At 38.3% G+C, this 20,746-nt stretch overlaps 1 protein-coding gene across 1 annotated transcript in view; it reads left to right on the top strand.

Annotated features, from left to right (window-relative positions):
• Positions 1–20,746, top strand: part of REC114 (REC114 meiotic recombination protein) — an 88,092-nt gene that overhangs the window by 56,693 nt on the left and 10,653 nt on the right. The window contains exon 3 of the mRNA XM_044764572.2: positions 19,192–19,275. Coding sequence (XP_044620507.2) covers positions 19,192–19,275 — 84 coding nt within the window. The remainder of the gene's footprint in view (positions 1–19,191; positions 19,276–20,746) is intronic.

Raw genomic sequence — 20,746 nt, 5'->3', positions numbered from 1 at the left:
CTACTACCCCTGCTCCATTTTGCTGTGGATATGCCTCTGAACTATGTGGTAATTTTATTTTGCAGTGACATTTGTATCATCCATTAACTTTCTTTTTCCTCGTCTTCTGTTAAATAGTCCACTTGTGTTATGTGTTAAAAGTAACTACCTTTTAAAAGAGTACTTTTAATATAGTTTCTATGAGTTTGTAATCCATCTATACATTTGTTTATAAGAAATCAACCCACAGTTTTTTTATGCCATTGGACATTTTTCATTCATTCAACAAAACAAGTGCCCATTCAATATCATTCCTTTTTAAATTTATTTTTTTATTGAGGTGTAATTGACATATAACATTATATTAATTTCAGGTGTGCAACAATGATTCGCTATTTGTATACGTTGTGAAATGATCAACACAATAAGTCTAGTTAACATCTGTCACCTTACATAGTTACAAAAAAATTTTTTTTCTTGTAATGAGAGCTTTTAAGATCTGCTCTCCTAGCAGCTTTCAAATATGCTGTACGTTACATCCCCATGACTTATTTATTTTATAACTGAAAGTTTGTACCTTTGACCCCCTTCACCCATTTGAATGTCATTCCTGAGCTAAGACATACAGAAGTATGCAGTATGGTCTTTGCGCTCAAGGGCCTCACAGACTAGGCAAATTATACAGGACAGAGTGGTAAGTGTTGGGAGAATGGTGTATGTAAGATATGGGAACATAGAGGATCAGTATCTCTTTCAGGATGGGCCAGGGTATAAAAGTCTCCTTAGCAGAGGTCATGACTGGGCTAAACTTTTTTTTCAACATATAAAAAAGTACTTAAGAAGAAATAGACAAATCCATGGTCATAATGGGAGACTTTAATATACCTCTCTCAATAGCAAATAGTAGAGCAGACAAAAACCAGTAAGGATCTAGAAGATGAAACAATGAACAGTCTTGACCTAGCCAGCGTCTGTAGAACACTGCACCCAAGAATGGTTGAATGCACGTTCTTTTCAAGTGCACATAGTGTGTGTGCCACACTTGAATATTTGTTGGCCTAAGAAGTGCTTAGAGAAAACTTTGTAGTTATCAAAGCGTATTAGAAAAGATGAGGGGCTGGCCCCGTGGCGAGTGGTTAAGTTCGCAGGCTCCGCTGCAGGCAGCCCAGTGTTTCGTTGGTTCAAATCCTGGGCGAGGACATGGCACTGCTCATCAGACCACGCTGAGGCAGCGTCCCACATGCCACAACTAGAAGGACCCACAACGAAGAATACACAACTATGTACTTGGGGAGAAAAAGGGGAAAAAAAATCTTAAAAAAAAAAAGAAAAGATGAAAGACTGAAAACCAGAATTAAACTTATATCTCAAAAAGATGGAAAAAGAGCAGCAAATTGAACCTAAGGAAAACAGAAGAGAAGAAATCAATGAATTAGAAAGCAAATGTACAATAGAAAAAAATCAACAAAACCAAAAATCAGTGCTTTGAAAAGATTAATAAAATTTATGAACCCTTAGATAGACTAATTTTTTAAAAATAGAGAAATATAATATTAGAAATGAAAAGGGGACTATCACTGTGGAGCCTACAGACATTAAAGAGATAAAAGGATATTTTTTACATCTTTATATCATGCCATTTGATTGTTTGGATGAAATGCACAAATTTCTTGTAAAATACAACTTACCAAAGCTAACAGAAGAAGGAATAGAAAATCTAAATAATACAATGTTTATTAAGGAAACTAATTTCGTTATTTAAAATCTTCCCACAAAGAAAACCTCAAGCCCTATCACTTGTCTGGTGAATTCTTTCAGACATTTAAGGAAGAAACAATGCCAATCTTACACAAATTCTTCCAGACAACAGAAAAAGAGGAAATAGTTCCTCAGTTTTCTTTTGAGAAAGAAATTATAAGAATAATTTAAAAGGAAGGATAATTACAGACTGGTCTCTCTTATTAATCTTTTGTATGGATGTAAAAATCTTTGATGTAATATTAGTAAATTGGATACATAAAAAGGGTAATATATTACAACAAAGATTTATTTCAAGTATGCAGAAGTAGCTTAATATTAAAAAATCAATTGATCTATTATACCACATGGACAAAATAGAAAAATTCTCTGGTCATCTTGATAGATAGGAACTTTTTAGATTAGCAGAAAAGGCCCTTTTCAAACAATCTGTCTCTCCAGCTGTTTCTCCTTGCGTTGTCATGTATGCACATGTTCCTTCAGCCATGTATGGAACAGTTTGCACTTCCTGAATCAGGTCCTATTGTTTCTTGTCTCTCTGCCTTCGCATGTGTTGTACCACCTGGTCCTTTACAGAGTAACTTGAACTTGTCCTTCAAATGTCAGTCCAGGATTCTGGGAAACTGTTGGCAGGCACAGTCTCCCCTCCCTTTATTTACAATAAAAGGCACCTGGGTAACTTCTACCACCACAATCAATATGTAGAACATTTTTATTATCCTCAATAGGATGCCCTTTCTCTGTAAATGTTCCCCACATCTAACCCCAGACAACTAATGTGTCGGCTTTCTGTTCGTGTAGATTAAATTTGTGTTTTCTAGAGTTTCGTGTAATCAGAATCGTATACAATTGGCCCTCCGTATCTGCGGATTTTGCATCGCGAATTTGACCAACTGCGGGTCATGTATTACTATGTTTACAGTCTGGGGTTCGTTGAATCCTCGAATGCAGAACCCGTGGATATGGAGGGCCCACTAAGGGACTTGAGCATCCCAGGTTTTGGTATCCCCTGGAGAACCTGTCCCTCACGGGTACGGAGGGACAACTCTAGTATGAACTCTGATGTATCTGGTTTTTTCCACTCAAGTATGTTTTTGAGATTCACGTGTGTTGTTGCTTGCATCTGTACCTCGTTCTTATTGCTGAGTTTTATTCCAGTGTATGAATATTCCACAAACCGTTTACCCAATGACATGTTCATGGACATTTGAGTTGTTTCTAATTTGCGGCAATTATTATTAAAGCTGGCAAGTTTTTGTGTAGACATATGTTTTCGTTTCCCCTGGGTAAATTCCTAGGAGTGAAATTGCTGGGTAGTATGGTAAGTATAGTTTTAACTTTATAGGAAATTGCCAAACTGTTTTCCAAAGTAGTTGTACCATATACACTGACCAGCATGCGTGAGTACTCCAGTTGCTCCATATCCTTGGCAACCCTTGGTGTTGTCAGTCTTTTTAATTTTAGCCAATCTAATGAGTTGGTAGTGGTGTCTCATGATTTTAATCTGCGTTTCCCTGATAATTAATGATGTTGAGTATCTTTTAATGTGTTTATTGGCCATTAGTATATGTTCCTTTGTGAAGTGTCTGTTAAAATCTTTTGCCTGTTGAGTATCTGTAAGAGGTTTTTAAAATATGTATGTTCTGGGTTTGGGTTCTTTGTCAGATGTGTGTAGTGTGAATATTTTCTCTCAATCTGTGACTTACTTTTGCATCTTATTAACATTGTCTTTGAAAGAGCTAAAGATTTAAAATTTTCAGAAGTCTGATTTATGAAATGTTTCTTTTACGGTTCATACTTTTTGTGTCCTGTGTAAGAAATCTTTGCCTATACCAAGGTTGCAGAGATTCTCTCCTGTTTTATTTTAGAAGTTTTATAGTTTCAGCCAGTGTGTTTAGGCCTATGATTTATTTTCAATTAATTTTTGTGTATGGCGTGAGTTAAGGGCCAAGGTTTATTTTTTTGCCAAGTCGAAAATTCAGTTGTCCCGGCAATAAAGAATACTTTCTTTATTGAATTATTGTGGCACTTTTATTGAAATCAATTGCCCATGTATGTGGGGCTGTCTTTCTGGGCTCTATTGTGTGACGTGGATTCATATGCCTATTCTTATGCCAAAGTCATACTGTCTCGATTACTCTAATTTTATAATACTCTTGAAACTGGTGGTATGTGTCTTCCACCTTTGTCTGTTGTCAAGCTTATTTTGGCTTTCCTATGTCCTTTGCATTTCCATATGAATTTTAGAATCAGCTCATTAATTTCTACAAATTTCTGCAATATTTTAATTGGGATTTCATTAAATGTACATATCAATTTGGAGAGAATTGAATCTTAACAATATCATAATCCAATCTGTGAACATGTATATTCCTCTGTTTGTTTAGGGCTCACTTCATTTGTTACCCCTTTATCAAATATCACAGTCTTGTACTACCTGTTTCTCATTGTCTGAAAATAGCTGTTTCCAATAGTTTGTCTAGTTTTCTAGTTGTTTATGACAGGAGTATAATTTTTGACCCTCTTATTTCTTCTTGGCTAGAAATGGCATCCTGGCTTTTGGATCTCCTCAAATCTCTTCATAAAAATAGATCAAATAGGACTGCAAAGCAAAGACCCATGGATAACATCTACAACGAAACTAGATGAGTAGGCATTTCTGCGACCCTCTACATAGGAGTGAGTGAGGCTGAATCACTGACAGCTGAAGACCTGGGTCGCATCATCACTCATGTAGGAAGAAACTTAGAGGCAGCTGAGCTTCTAATATCTTGAGATTATTAACGGCATCTCAGGACTCAGGAAGCAACTTGAAATGTTTCTCACTAGCCAAGAGAGACAATTTGAGGATCAATAACTGCAGTGGATTAAAACAGCAAATATATTTAAATTTGTGAGTTTCAAATGATACTTTAAAAAACCCAAAACCCTCATTGTCATCTTTAGAGTATACTAGGGAAACACCTCATTGTTTTGAAAGCTGGCAAATAAAAGAAGCAAGCCTTTATCCTGCTTTCCTATTTTTATCTAGCATAACAAAGTAGTTGATGAGGCAGAGTTTCTCTTTATAGATGTATTTCAGCTCATAAATGAAGAATGAATGAAAAAACTAACATCATTTTGCAACCACTGATGAAATTAGTGGGTCTAGTCAGTGATAATCAATGACTGCTAACTTCACAAAAAAGGATGAAAAGACATTCTTGTGGAACGACACACCACCATGTAGGAAGTAGTCTTGCAATATCCGAAAAAAAAAATCAAACCTGAATGTGATCAAGCCTCTTGTTCTGACTATGAATCTACAGGAATTACAAGAGACGAAGGCACATATTAGAAGACACCATGGGGATACAATAACAAAGTTCAGTGAGGATAACTCTAGAGTAGTGTCAGCAAACTATGGCCCATGGGGCAGACCTGGTCCACTGCCTGTTTTTATGTGGCTTGTGAGCTAAGAATAGTTTTTACACTTTTAAATGGTTGAAAAAAAAACAAAAGAAGAATAATATTGTGTGAGATGTGAAAATTATATGAAATTCAAATTTCAGTGTCCACCAACAAAGTTTTATTGGAACACAGTCATGCTCCTTTGTTCATCCATTGTCTCTCGCTGCTCTTCATGCTACAAGGTCAGAGCTGAGTAGTTGTAACAAAGACTGTAGAGTCTGAAAAGCCTACAATATTTACTCACTGGCCCTTTACAGAAAAAAATTTGCCTATCCCTGATCCAGAGGACTAATTACCCAGTTTCTTCAACAAAAAAATTGCAAGCAGAAAAAAAAGAGATGAAAGGAAGAACCACTGGTTTAAGAGAGACTTAAGAGACATATCAATTATTACAATATGTGGTTATTACTTGGAGTCCTGTTCAAAAAAAAAGAAACAATGTAAAAAAAATCAAAAATGTGAACAGTGACAAAGATATTTGACGATATTAAAGAATTGTTCATTTTTAAAGGCATGATGTTGGTTTTGTGGTTATGCTTTAAGAAGAGTCCTTAGCTTTTAGAGATACATTCTGAAATACTGGATTTGCTTCAGAATAATCCGAGGAGTCGGGGGGTTATTGGTTGTGGGTGTAAGTGAAATGATTGGTTGTGTTATGAAATTGTTGTAACTGGAAGATGGGTACGTGGTGGTTCATCATACAGTTTTACTGTTTTCTCTACTTTCATGTGTGTTTGAAAATCTACATTACAGAATTAAATCAGTTATTTTAAAATAAAAGCTTTTAAAAAATCAGTTCAAGGGCCATTTCCTCTGGGCCTTGTAATCTAACGCCTCTTTTCTGTGTGTCTGCAGAAAAATAGAATTTACCACATTGATTGTTACTGATAAATGGTTATTTGATTTCCTCTAGACTATCACCCCCTGAGGGCAGCGTCCATGTGTGATTTGACCTTGATCCCTAGTGTCAGTCATAAGACCTAGCACAATAGATCCTTGATAAATACTTGTGCAACAAATTGTAACTTTTCATAGCATGTTGTGATTTCTACATGTTAAACATTCTAAAACATAGTAAGTCCTTATTTTGTTGACATTACTCGCTAATTTTTATTTACCTTATGCCTTCCAAACAGTCTGTGTTTCATTATGAAACCAAACTGTTTGTATACCCCTTATAAATCAGGAAAGATATAGCTCTGCAAAGTCAGCTGTTGAAGGGGGTGCTCGTTTGAGCTGCCTCAGTCTGCGGCGGTGTTGTTAATTTATCTTCATGATAAGTGTAGAGTAGCTCTTTCAAGTAAGACAATTATTTCTCCTCTAAGCACAGTATTGTGTATTTCTGAATGTAGCAGAAATATCCATAGTCAAATCTAAGATCAAAGTCTAATCCTCAAACCAGCTATAAATTGTTTTTTATTGTCTACCTTTTTGCTCCCTTTTATAGTTTAGTAAGTTACAAGTGGTTATGATTATTGAAAATTTAACTTTTTAAAATCTCAGGTCTTTTGCTTGCTTTCTTTTCTCCGCATATTGTTATTTTCATGTTCTGTAACAGCTCCTTTATCGTGGGGTTTTTTTTCCCTGTTTTCAGTGTAATTTGAACCTGACAAAGCCTGAGCTCCAAGGAAAGTGAATCAGAAACACGATCCTGAGGCTTAAGCCAGGATCTAATTTTTTTTTTTTTTAAAGGTTCTCTTTGAGATTACACAGCAGTTTATTTAGTTAGTTAGTTAGTTAGTTATTTTTCCTGCTTTATCTCCCTGGTATATAGTTGTATATCTTAGTTTCAGGTCCTTCTAGTTGTGGCATGTGGGACGCCGCCTCAATGTGGCCTCATGAGCGGTGCCATGTCCATGCCCAGGATCCAAACCAGTGAAACCCTGGGTCACCGTAGCGGAGTGCTGGAACTTAACCACTCAGCCATGGGGCCAGCCCCCAGGATCTAATTTTTAAATAAGTCATCTGGCACCTAAACACTTCACATTCATCCAGAAGCCCTTTGGTACTCTGGGCTTAGAGACTGCTGGATTGTCATGTGGTTAGTCATCGTTATTTTTGTAACCATATTCACCCATGCTGTTTTCCTCTGAATAAGGGTATTTGTAGCAGGTGTGAGCATTTTTTAAATTGTTATTTTCGTAAAAGTAAAATGCTGTGTTTTCTTCAAAGCACTTATGAGCATATCTGCCATGGTTTTAAAGCTAATTTACCTAGCTAGATGCCAGTGTCCCCTGTGATACGCTCCTGGCTTGCCTGCTCAAACTGGTCCTGAGAGGTGGCTGAAACACCAAGGAAACCAGCTCAGGGAAGGACTCAACTGCAGGGGAAACTGGCTGTGTTAGGATGAGGGCACAAGTCGTTTTTCCACCGTCCTTGGGTGTCAGATTGTCTACATCTAACCTGTGTATCCATTTATTTAGGTCCTTTTCTCCCCTGTTTTTTTTAAATTTTTATTGAGTTAATGATAGGTTACAATCTTGTGAAATTTCAGTTGTACACTATTGTTTATCAGTAGCGTTGTAGGTGCATCGCTTCACCCTTTGTGCCCACCTCCCACCCCCCCTTTCCCCTGGTAGCCACTAATCTGTTCTCTTTGTCTACATTTTTAAATTCCTCATATGAGTGGAGTCATACAGAGATTGTCCTTCTCTATCTGGCTTATTTCACTTAACATAATTCCCTCAAGGTCCATCCATGTTGTTGCAAATGGCACGATTTTGTTCTTTTTTACGGCTGAGTAGTATTCTGTTGTATATATATACCACATCTTCTTTATCCAGTCATCTGTTGATGGGCACTTAGGTTGCTTCCATGTCTTGGCTATTGTAAATAATGCTGCAATAAACATTGGGGTGCATAGGACTTTTGGAATTGCTGACTTCAAGCTCTTTGGATAGATACCCAGTAGTGGGATCGCTGGGTCATATGGTAGTTCTATTTTTAATTTTTTGAGGCATCTCCATACTGTTTTCCATAGTGGCTGCACCAGTTTGCATTCCCACCAGCTGTGTATGAGGGTTCCTTTTTCTCCAAAACCTCTCCAGCACTTGTTACCATTAGTTTTAGATATTTTTGTCATTCTAATGGGTGTAAGGTGATGTCTTAGTGTAGTTTTGATCTGCGTTTCCCTGATGATCAGCGATGATGAACATCTTTTCATGTGCCTATTGGCCATCCGTATATCTTCTTTGCAGAAATGTCTATTCATGTCTCCTGCCCATTTTTTGATCGGGTTGTTTGATTTTTTGTTGTTGAGTTGTGTGAGTTCTTTATATATTATGGATATTAACCCTTTGTCAGATGTATGGCTTGCAAATATTTTTTTCCCAGTTAGTGGGTTGTGTTTTTGTTTCAATCCTGTTTTCATTTGCCTTGAAGAAGCTCTTTAGTCTGATGAAGTCCCATTTGTTTATTCTTTCTATTGTTTCCCTTGTCTGAGAAGACATGGTGTCCGAAAAGATCCTTTTAATACTGATGTCAAAGAGTGTTCTGCCTACGTTTTCTTGTAGAAGCCTTAAGGTTTCAGGTCTCACCTTTAGGTCTTTGATCCATTTTGAGTTTATTTTGGTGAATGGTGAGAAAGAATGGTCAATTTTCATTCTTTTACATGTGGCTTTCCAGTTTTCCCAGCACCATTTGTTGAAAAGACTTTCTTTTCTGAATTGTATGCCCTCAGCTCCTTTGTCAAAGATAAGCTGTCCGTAGATGTGTGGTTTTATTTCTGGGCTTTCAATTCTGTTCCATTGATCTGTGCACCTGTTTTTGTACCAGTACCATGTTGTTTTGATTACTGTAGCTTTGTAGTATGTTTTGAAGTCACGGATTGTGATGCCTCCTGTTTTGTTCTTTTTTCTCAGGATTGCTTTAGCAGTTTGAGGTCTTTTGTTGCCCCATATGAATTTTAGAATTCTTTGTTCAATTTCTGTAAAGAATGTCGTTGGGATTCTGATTGGGATAGCGTTGAATATGTAGATTGCTTTAGGTAGAATGGACATTTTAACTATGTTTATTCTTCCAATCCAAGTACATGGAATGTCTTTCCATCTCTTTATGTCGTCTTCCATTTCTTTCAGAAAGGCCTTGTAGTTTTTGTTGTATAGGTCTTTCACTTCCTTAGTTAAATTCACCCCAAGGTATTTTATTCTTTTTGTAGTGATTGTGAATGGTATTGTGTTCTTGAGTTCTTTTTCTGTTAGTTCATTATTAGAATATAGAAATGCTACTGATTTATGCAAATTGATATTATACCCTGCAACTTTGCTGTAGTTGTTGATTACTTCTAAAAGTTTTCCAATGGATTCTTTGGGGTTTTCTATATATAAGGTCATGTCGTCTGCAAACAGCAAGAGTTTCACTTTTCCCTCCCTATTTGGATTCCTTTTTCTTGCCTAATTGCTCTGGCCAGGACCTCCAGAACTATGTTAAATAAGAGTGGTGATAGAGGGCATCCTTGTCTCGTTCCTATTCTCAGGGGGATGGTGCTCAGTTTTTGCCCATTGAGTATGATGTTGGCTGTGGGTTTGTCATATTTGGCCTTTATTATGTTGAGGTAGTTCCTTTCTATCCCCATTTTGTTCAGAGTTTTTATCATAAATGGCTGTTGGATCTTGTCAAATGCTTTCTCTGCATCTATTGAGATGATCCTGTGGTTTTTATTCCTCAGTTTGTTGATGTGGTGTATCATGTTGATTGATTTGCGGATCTTGAACCATCCCTGTGTCCCTGGTATGAATCACACTTGATCATGATGTATGATCCTTTTGATGAATTGCTGAATTCGGGTTGCCAAAATTTTGTTTAGAATTTTTGCATCTATGTTCATCAGCAATATTAGCCTGTAGTTCTCCTTTTTTGTGCTGTCCTTGTCAGGCTTTGGTATCAGCGTGATGTTGACCTCGTAGAATGTGTTAGGAAGTGTTCCATCCTCCCTAAGTTTTTGGAATAGCTTGAAAAGGATAGGTATTAAATCCTCTCTGAAAGTTTGGTAGAATTCCCCAGGAAAGCCATCTGGTCCTGGGGTTTTATTCTGTGGGATGTTTTTGATTGCTGTTTCTATCTCTTTCCTTGTGATTGATCTGTTCAAATTGTCTGCTTCTTCTTGAGTGGGCTTTGGGAGATTGTAGGAGTCCAAGAATTTATCCATTTCCTCTAAGTTATCCATTTTGTTGGCATGTAGTTTTTCGTAGTATTCTCTTATAATCTGTTGTATTTCTGCAGAATCTGTTGTTATTTCTCCTCTTTCATTTCTGATTTTGTTTATTTGAGCTTTCTCCCTTTTTTTCTTTGTAAGTCTGGCTAGGGGTTTGTCAATTTTATTTATCTTCTCAAAGAACCAGCTCTTTGTTTCATTGATCCTTTCTACTGCCTTTTTGTTTCAATAGCATTTATTTCTGCTCTGATTTTTATTATTTCTCTCCTTCTGCTGACTTTTGGCTTTGTTCTTCCTTCTCTAATTCAGTTAGGTGTAGGTTTAAGATTGCTTTTTTGGGATTTTTCTTGTTTGTTACGATGTGCCTGTATTGCGATGAATTTTCCTCTTAATACAGCTTTTGCTGTATCCCATATGAGTTGCTATGGCATGTTATCATTTTCATTAGACTCCAGGTATTTTTTGATTTCTTCCTTAATTTCTTCAATGATCCATTGCTTGTTCATTAGCGTATTGTTTAATTGTCACATCCTTGTGCCTTTCTCAGCTTTTTTCTTGTAATTAATTTCTAGCCTTATAGCGTTATGATCGGAGAAGATGCTTGTTATTATTTCGATTTTTTAAAATTTGTAGAGGCTTGCCTTGTTTCCCAACGTATGGTCTATCCTTGAGAATGTTCCATGTGCACTTGAGAAGAATGTGTATTCTGCTATTTTGGGATGAATTGTTCTATATATGTCTATTAAGTCCAATTGTTTTAACTTTTCATTTAGCTCCACTATTTCCTTGTTGATTTTCTGTCTGGATGATCTGTCCATTGATGTGAGTGGAGTGTTGAGGTCCCCTACTATTATTGTGTTATTTTTGATATCTTCTTTTAGGTTTGTTAATAGTTGCTTTATGAACTTTGGTACTCCTGTGTTGGGTGCATAGATATTTATAAGTGTTATTTCTTCTTGATGAAGTGTCCCTTTGATCACTATATATTGTCCCTCTGTGTCTCTCTTTACCTGCCTTATTTTGAAATCCGTTTTGTCTGATATAAGTATTGCGACACCTGCTTTCTTTTGTTTGCTATTAGCTTGAAGTATTGTCTTCCACCCCTTCACTCTGAGCCTGTGTTTGTCCTTGGGGCTGAGGTGTGTTTCCTGGAGGCAACAGATTGTTGGATCTTCTTCTTTAATCCATCTTGCCACTCTGTGTTTTTTTTTTTTTTTTTTTAAAGATTTTATTTTTTCCTTTTTCTCCCCAAAGTCCCCCGGTACATAGTTGTATATTCTTTGTTGTGGGTCCTTCTAGTTGTGGCATGTGGGACGCTGCCTCAGCGTGGTTTGATGAGCAGTGCCATGTCCGCGCCCAGGATTCGAACCAACGAAATACTGGGCCGCCTGCAGCGGAGCGCGCGAACTTAACCACTCGGCCACGGGGCCAGCCCCACACTCTGTGTTTTTTTATTGGAGAATTCAGTCCGTTTACAAGGAGGGTGAGTATTGGTGCATGAGGGCTTAATGCTGTCATACTGTTGCTCCTTATCCAGTTTTCCTGCGTTTCCTTTGTGTCTCGTCCTGTCTTTTAGCCTACCCATTGACTTCTGCAATTTCTTATGCTGGGTTTCTTAGATTTTTCCTTATTTATGTTTTGTGTCTCTGTTCTGTTCTTTAGTTTAGTGGCTACCCTGAAGTTTGTATTTAGAATTTCGTGTATAATATAGTCCATTTTCTGGTGGTCTCTTACTTACTTGGCCTAGACTGATTTAGTCCCTTTCCTGTTCTTCTCCTAAATTATTATTTTCATGTCTTATTACAACTCGTGTTGTGAGTTTGTGGTTAGAGTGATAAGATCATCTTTGCTTTGGTGGTTTCCTTCCCTTTATCCTAATGCTATAGTTGAATATTTGCTATCCTATTCAGATTCTATGTATTTGTCTCCCTACTCTGTGGTTTGTGACTCCTTACTCCCTTTATTTCTTTTTGCAGGTATGAAAGCCTTCTTGAGGATTTCTTGTAGTGGAATACTTTTGGTTACAAATTCCCTTAACTTTTGTTTGTCTGGAAAAGATTTAATTTCTCCCTCATATCTGAAGGATATTTTTGCTGGATAGAGTATTATTAGCTGAAGATTTTCATCTTTTAAAGTTTTTAATATGTCCTTCCATTCTGTCCTAGCTTGTAAGGTTTCTGTAGAGAAATCCGCTGAAAGTCTGATAGGAGTTCCTTTGTAGGTTATTTTCTTCTGTCTTGCTGCCCTGAGTATTCTTTCTTTGTCCTTCATTTTTGGCATTTTTACTACTATATGCCTTGCAGTAGGTCTTTTTACAGTGACAAATCTAGGAGATCTGAAAGCTTCCTCCACACACGTTTCTCCCTCAATCCCTAGATTTGGGAAGTTCTCTTCTATAATTTCATTGAGCACACTTTCTGCTCCATTTTCCTTTTCCACACCCTCCGGGTTTCCGATAATTCTTAAATTGGATTTCCTCATTGAATCTGCTATTTCTCGGAGATTATTTTCATTTTTTTAAATTCTTAGTTCTCTTTCTTCCTCTGTCTGGAGCCATTCAGCCTGTCTATCTTGAATTATGCTAATTTGCTCCTCTGGTGACTACATGTGCATTCAGGGAATCTGTATTCTGTTTTATCTGATCCATTATATTTTTCATCTCTAATATTTCTGATTGATTCTTCTTTATAGTTTGTCTCTTTTGTGAAGTAACTCCAGAACTTGTTGACTTGTTTCTCTATATTTCCCTTTACCTCATTGAGTTTTTTGATGATAGCTACTCTGAACTCATTTTCCCTTAGTTTACCTATTTCCAAGTCCTCAGGACTTAATTCTGTGTTTTTGTTGTTTTCCTTCTGGACTGGAGCTTTTATAAATTGCTGAATGTTAGAGGAGTGGTTTTTGCGTATGATGGTATTATTTGGTTGCAGTTACAGCCTGCCAGCACTGGATGGGGGTCAAGAGGCACGCGTTCTGAGCCCTCTGCCTTCAGCCGCGATGGCACCGTGCAGTGGGGCTTGGGGGTAGGAGGGGCACTTTCTCTTGCGTGCCAACCTGGATCCCAATCAGCTCTCGCTCTCTGGTCTCCCGGGGCCGTCGCTTGATGGGGTTCCCCCATGCGAAAGCTTTCCCGCATTAGCGGGTTTCTGCTGCATTGGCGGTGGGAGTCCTGGACGATCCTGCAGATGCGTGGCCCCTCCCCTGCTCCTTCCATCACCTGTGGCAGCGATCCCAGTCTCTAGGGGAGGGAGCGAAGTTCTCTCCTACCCCGTTCCAGCTCCTCCGACAGGGGGCTCCAGCCTCTCCACCCTCCGTCGTTTTGGTGCTGTGGGTCTCTGACAATCTCTGTATTATTAGAGTTATTGGTTGAAATTCAGTTGTTCCAGGTTTTGGTTGTAGTTTGGAGGGGAGAGAGTCCCCCGTCAGCTCACTCCGCCATTTTGCTCCTCTTCTCCCCTCTTTTGATGGCTTCCTTTTTGTTTATCTTTATGGTAACTCAATTATTTATGATAACAGAGGCCAAGGAGAACATGGATAACTAAAATCTAGAAATGAACTTCATAATGTATAATACTTGAAAACCAAAGCTTGAGGCTCTCTTTATATAAAATTGTGGTGTGGCGCCCCACCTTGGAATCATGTGGCATTTCTGCCACTGCACCTCAGGCAGATTTCCAGAGCTGGACAGCATGAGGGAATGGGTCAAAGTGTGCTCGAAGGAAGTAGGGGGATTTCAGAGATTGGCATTCTTTTTTTATTTAACAGACATGATTTCTTGGTATTGGCTCCTACTCTTTTGTCTGATGGTAAATTTGGTACTTTCTGGAGTACTCTACTGTCTTTTCCTTCCCACCTTGTCCTATCAATTCCCAACTATTTTTTCTGCCCCAGCACTTCAAAAGGACATGACAGACTCTCATCAGTTAACAGTGAGCTCTTATGGCAGTGATTTTTGACAGGATAGAGGAACAATATCGCAGGCACCAGAGCAAGAAGCTCCCTTGGTGATTCTGATGCATTCTCCCCCCAACTTTGGCAGATTCTGTGTCTTTTTTTAACCCCTAGCACAGAGGCCCACCATAGCAAGAGCTCAGTGATGGTCAGTGAGTGTCTTAGCAGCAGCAGGCACAGCGTGCTGTGGGAGTGCAGAGCAGGTCACTTACTGTCTGCGAAAGTCAGGACAGCCTGCACAGAGGAGCCATCAGTTGAACTAAACTCAATTCGCCAGATGGATAAGCCTTAAAGGAGATTCAAAGAGGTGGATTTTCAAAGATAGGCAGATTAATTATTAAAATCTAGGAATATATGAATGACAAGTGGTTAGGTACACAGACTTCTTTACTAAATCCCCAAACATTAGATGAAAAAGCTCTTTCTGAATCTTGGACAAGATTAGTATAAGTCAAATAAAATTAAGATGTTCTGTGTCATTGGACAGGTAATAAATTTGTGAACCTCATTGCTCCCAAGAAATAATAGTGGCATGAAATTTCTCTTAATTAATTTTAATATCATTTCATTCTTTCATTCACTCAACTTTTTGAAGCATCTTCTAGTGTCAAACCCTATAATAGGTGCTATATAGACTGTCGTGAGTAAAACACATATAGCCCCTGCGTGCATGGGGCTTATAGTCTAGTGAAAAGAGACATTAAGCAAATAATCAGTACAGATACACACACTTAAACTGTGATAAATGCTATGAAAGAAAAATGTAGAGTGCTATGGGAAAGTGTAGTGGGGTGACCCAGCTGAGATTAGGGGTGAAATGAACTATGATTAGAGGTTAATTAGGCAAAAAGCCAAGGGAAGAGGCAGAGAGAAGAGATATATGAAGTTCTAAGGCAAAATGCTTTGGACACATGGACAAAAAAGAGCCATAAAGTGGCTCAACTAAGAGGTCGTCAGGGAGGAAGGCCGCACCTTTCTCCACGTGGCCGCTGCACACGGAGACTTGGTTTAGAGTCCTGAACTGAGTGGCTGCTGGGGCCAATCCAGTAGCATTTGTTAAACACTGTGATAGTTGCTGAGGATTCAAGGGGTAATAAGACATATTCTAGAACCTGCCTTGCCCTGCCTGGAAATTCCTCCTCATTCTTATCAGGGAGAAAGTCACGTAAATAGTTATGATATAGTGTGATAAGTACAACAAGATCCCGAGAGAGCATAGGATTCTGAGACCCCAGCCAACTTTGCCTTGGGGGGAATGGTTGAGATAAAGCTGGGTTTTAAAAGATCAGTGAAAAAGGAAGCCTGTTTCAGGAACAGTCTGTACCACGACATCAGGGTGTGAGGAGTCCGACACATTTGCAGAACTGCAGGGGGTTGGCGTGGTGCTAAGACAAGGTTTATAAGAGAGATGAAGGAAATAATCACACGTGAAAGGCAGAAGCCAAATGTGGAGATTGATATACAATGAGAAACTTGGGCTCTATCTTGCAGGTGTTTCTTGGGGGGCGGTGGTGAGGGAGGGGATGGTATTGAAAGGGAGTGACTTCATGAGATTTCTGTTTTATAAAGACGACTCTGGCAGTAGCATAGCTAGATGCAGAAACTGGGCCTGGAGGAAGGGGGACCAGTTAGGAGGATAGTGCAGTAGTTCTGGGGAGGACTGGTGGTGCTTGATGCAGCAGGGCCAGTGTCAGCGGTGAGAATGGTCAGATGAAAAGCTGTTTGGGGTTAGGATCTCTAAGACTTGGGGATTAACTGGTGTTGAGGGAGGAGTGAGGAAAGGAATCGTCAAGTATCGTATGAGGTTGATCACTTTGGGTGACTGGCTGGTGTGTGGTGCCATTCACTGAGGCAACAACCCATAGGAGTGGCAACATGTGTGGAGAAAAACTGTCAAGTTTCAGTCTGGGCAAGTTGATGTGAGAGATCTGTGGAATAGCCAAGTGGAGATGTCCCACAGAACCCAAACTGAACTAGAGATAGAAAAAGGTAAGATCAGCCCAGGGCCAAGAACTGTTTATTATTTATTTATTTATTTTGGTAAGGAAGATTAGCCCTGAGCTAACATCTGTGCCAGTCTTCCACTACTTTGTATGTGGCATGCCTCCACGGCATGGCTGATGAGTGGAGTAGGTCTGCGCCCAGGATCCGAACCTGCGAACCCGGGCTGCTGAAGTGGAGTATGCAGAACTTTAACCACTCGGCCACAGGGCTGGCCCCCTGTTTTCTTTTTTAATAAACTTTTTATTCCAGAGTGGTCTTGGATTTACAGAAAAGTTGTAAAGGTAATACAGAGTTCCCATAGACTTATCATTTCTTTAGGTCCTGCTTCTGCCTCTTCCTTGAGTTTATGCCATATTGGAATGGGTATCCTTGTTTGCACAGATATTCCCATACACATGCATAAGAGGCTTATGTGGTTCAAAAAATCAAAGCAATTGGGGCCAGCCCTGTGGCCGAGTGGTTAAGTTCGCACGCTCCGCTTTGGTGGCCCAGGCTTTCGCCGGTTTGGATCCTCAGCACAGACGTGGCACCGCTCATCAGGCCACGCTGAGGTGGCGTCCCACATGGCACAACCAGAAGAGCCTATAACCAGAATATATAACTATGTACTGGGGGCTTTGGGGAGAAGAAGAAGAAGAAGAAGGACAAAAAGAAAGTTGGTAACAGGTGTCAGCGCAGGTGCCAATCTTTAAAGAAAAAAAATCAAAGCAATACAAAAAGATGTAGTAAAAATTCTCACTCCCATCCCTGCCCCCATCTTCACTGTTTACTCCCACTTGCTACCAATAGTTTTTTATTAGTGTCTTGTGTACTAATCCTTCCATTTTTTTTAATGTAAGTATAGGCAAATAATAAGAATATATGTTGTATGTTCTCTCCTTTTCTTACACAATAGGTGGCATATTGTGGACATTGTTTTGTAACTTGTGTTCTGGCTGAACAATATACCTTAGAGATCAATACATAATAGAACTGTGCTGTCTGAGAAGGTAGCTATGGGCTGTGTGTAGCTACTGAGCAATTAAAATGTGCCTCTGCAACTAAAAAACAGAATTCAGTTTAATTTAAATTTAGATTTAAAATGGAAGCAGTGTAAAGTATTTTCCCATTAGACTCAACTTTATTGTTTTAGTCGGATTACATTTCACTTTAACCATTGAAAATAGAGCATCTGAATTGAAATGTGGTATAAGTGTAAAACACACACTGGGTTTTAAAGACTTAGTACCAAAAAAAGAATGTAAGCTATCTTATTAATACTGTTTTATGTTGTTTACATGTTGAAATAATGTTTTTGATATGTTAAGGTAAAATATTAAAATTACTTTTACCAATTTCTTTTTGTTTTTAAAATTTGGCTAGTAGAAATTTAAAATTACATATGTGGCTCAAATTATATTTCTGCTGGCTAGCGCTGATATAGAACATCCGTTATTTTGTTTACAGTTGTATAGATTTCTGTTGAGTAGAATACCATACTTTATTTAACTAGTCCACTGTTGATGCATACTTGAGTTGTTTCCAATCTTTCACCATTAAAAATGCAGAAATGCTTAACCCTGTCCATGCATCACTTCATGTGTGTGCAGGTGAATCTGGGAAATGAATTCCCATTGCTGGGTTAAAGAGTAAATGCATTCGTAATTTTGATATTGGCAAATTGCCCTCCGTAGGAGTTGTGCCACATTGCACTCCCACCAGCCACGTGGGTGAGTGCCAGTTTCCCTATCTACTGCAATTTTAAACTACAATAGAGTATCTACATGTTTGGGATATAATAATGAACGCGTTTCTTTTTGCTAATTCTGAGAGAGTTTTAAGATGAAATCACAGATGGTTTGTCTACTTTTTCTGTTTAAAAAAAACAACCTACTATTGGTGAGAAAATTCTTAGAATCAACATGTTAGAAATGGCTTTTTACTTCTTTTTTAAATGAAAATGTCAAGGAATTAACCTACAGTTTTTTAGGCTGTAAATTTCTGTGGAGGTCGCAACTTTCATCATATTCAGATTTAGGAAGAGAGATTTTGTGAGGGTTCAAATGGATGAGGGACAGCATTTTCTTTTGTTTTCAAAGACTTGGAGATTTCTCAGATTCCTCCAGCAGGCTTCCTTTACAAGGCAGACAAAAGTGTGCATGCTGGTTTTACAAGCGGTCAGTTTATCAGTTCCCTGGGTTCTAACTTAAAGGGCTGCTTAACTTAGGCAATTCACTGACAGCATCATTGGAGCTTATTAGCTGCCATAATCATTAGATGGTCAATTCTATTTATTAATAAGCTACAGAAAAAGTGCCTCTTTTCACCTTTGGGATCCAGCTGTTTGTCTCTCTTTTGAGACTTGTGTGCCCTCTGCTGCCCCCTTTGCCTTTTTTGTTTTTTCAGATTGAAATGAAGAACTAAACGTTCAGCACTGAAAAACAAATTGTTTCAATTTTCCCATTCATAGGAAACTGAAAATTACATTCCCATGAAGAGAAATCTCATAGTCAGGGATGTGTCGGAGCAGTTAATTAATTAGGTTAATGGAAACCTCGGGCTTTCGAGAATATAAACTCATATTTTAGCATATCGTAGAGGCATAGAAATGCATTTTATAGCAAATATGACTATGGACATTTACTATCTTTAATATTTTATTGATTTTCAATATGAAAAGATTAAAAGGAACAAAAGCTGAAACTATTAATGTTGGGTCGTGCAGGAAGAGCACTAGGACACGGAACTTATTAGAAGGGTCATCCTTGGCAGTTGGTGATAGGGAGTCATTTCTGCTGTGCTCAAGTTACAGAATGAATAAATATACAACTTTCTAATAGGAAGCAGGTGCACCAAAGCTATTCTTCATGTCCCTTTTTTGCTTCTGTTTTTAATTTCGCTTAATTGTTTTGTTTCAGGAAGGGTTTTCACTCATTGGTAGCAAGAACTGGTTGAAGATCGTAAGACGCATGGATTGTCTGTTGTTTGGAACAACAATAAAGGCAAGATGCCGTGTGGCCTACTGTTTTTAAGCAAGTGACCATACCCTCCTCATGTTGTGTGTGTGTATGGGGTGGGGGTGGAGGGTGCAGGAGCTTCTCTCAGCAGGTGAAATGATACTGGGAAGAATACACATGTTTAAGAAAGGTTTGCATTATGAGCAGAACTGAAACAAGGACTGTAGGAGGCAAGAGCCTAGCTCGTAAGAGGACGTTGCTGAAGAGCCAGGCCTTTGATTGATCTGTCAATACCTGTGTGATGGGGCTGCGCAACTGTTCTTTATCCTCTAAGCACAAATTGGGAGGAGGTGGAGTACATCATTGTTTGTCTTGCTTTTAGATGTTAAAAAGGTGTGTGTTTTCAAATGCTTCACTGAATATGTCTTTTCAGTTTTTCCCTCTTTAATATTAAAAAATTTCCTTTTCTTTCTAGCTGTATTAAATGTAAAGAATGATCCTCATCAAAGAAACATGGAGACTAATCACCTAAATTATTTTCTTTCAGAAATAACTATAAAAAAATCAATCTATTAACATTCACTGAGTAGATAATATTGAAATTTAGGTAAATGAGCCTAATTTTCAATGGGCTCATAGACTCAGAGCTGGAAGAGGTCTTCAAGAGCATCTAATGGAGGGATCTTAACCTGGGCTCCACAGACTCTCCAAAGAGCCCTCCAAGAATTCAGGGGGTCTGTGAACTTGCATGGATTCCCACTGGTCTCCGATTGATTTATCAGTTTATCATTTCCTTCAATTATTGTTCCCTTCAATTATGACTGTAAACAGCAGACGACAGTAGTATTAGACCTTTCACCAAGAGGAGTCACAGATACTTTCTCGTCACAGTACATTTGTTCCCAATCTCTCAAATGTCGTTTATGCTCATCACTACCTCAGAATTATGGTGTTATTTGTCCTGCTGCTAGATCTTTTTATTGAGTATGTTAATAAGGAGGCATATATATTATTAGTTCACAAATTAGCACTTTAATATTATAATAAACGATTTCAGAATAACTGGTTCCCTTTGTAATCTTATGTATTTTCTGTGATTAAAACATTGTTCTGAGGAGGAGTCTGCTGACTTCACCAGACAGCCAAAGGGGTCTGGAACATGTACTCAAAAAATTCAAGAACCTCTGTTTTCATTTTACTCATAGGGAACCTGAATTCAGCTTAAGCTAAAAGCCAGGGTTATAGCTAGCTATCAGAGAATTGGGCCACCCATTGGTCTTCTGACTCCCAGCCCAGGATTAAGTCATGCTGTTTGAGTATATATATATATCTTTTTAAAATTACAGCATGCCATGTGCCTGATATTTGAGTTTTGTTTTTTTCTGCTTATATATTGTTAAAAATGTTAACTAACTACAAGGAGAAAAATTACAATCAACCGTAATTTGACCACTCAAAAATAATTATTATTAACAATTTGAAGTTTTTATTAGGCATTATATATATCAGTTAGGAT

The sequence above is a fragment of the Equus asinus genome, chromosome 2, assembly GCF_041296235.1.
Source record: "Equus asinus isolate D_3611 breed Donkey chromosome 2, EquAss-T2T_v2, whole genome shotgun sequence".
NCBI classification, from domain to species: Eukaryota; Metazoa; Chordata; class Mammalia; order Perissodactyla; family Equidae; genus Equus; species Equus asinus.
The sequence above is the reverse complement of the archived record's forward strand: the minus strand, read 5'-3'. Positions and strand labels throughout refer to the sequence as shown.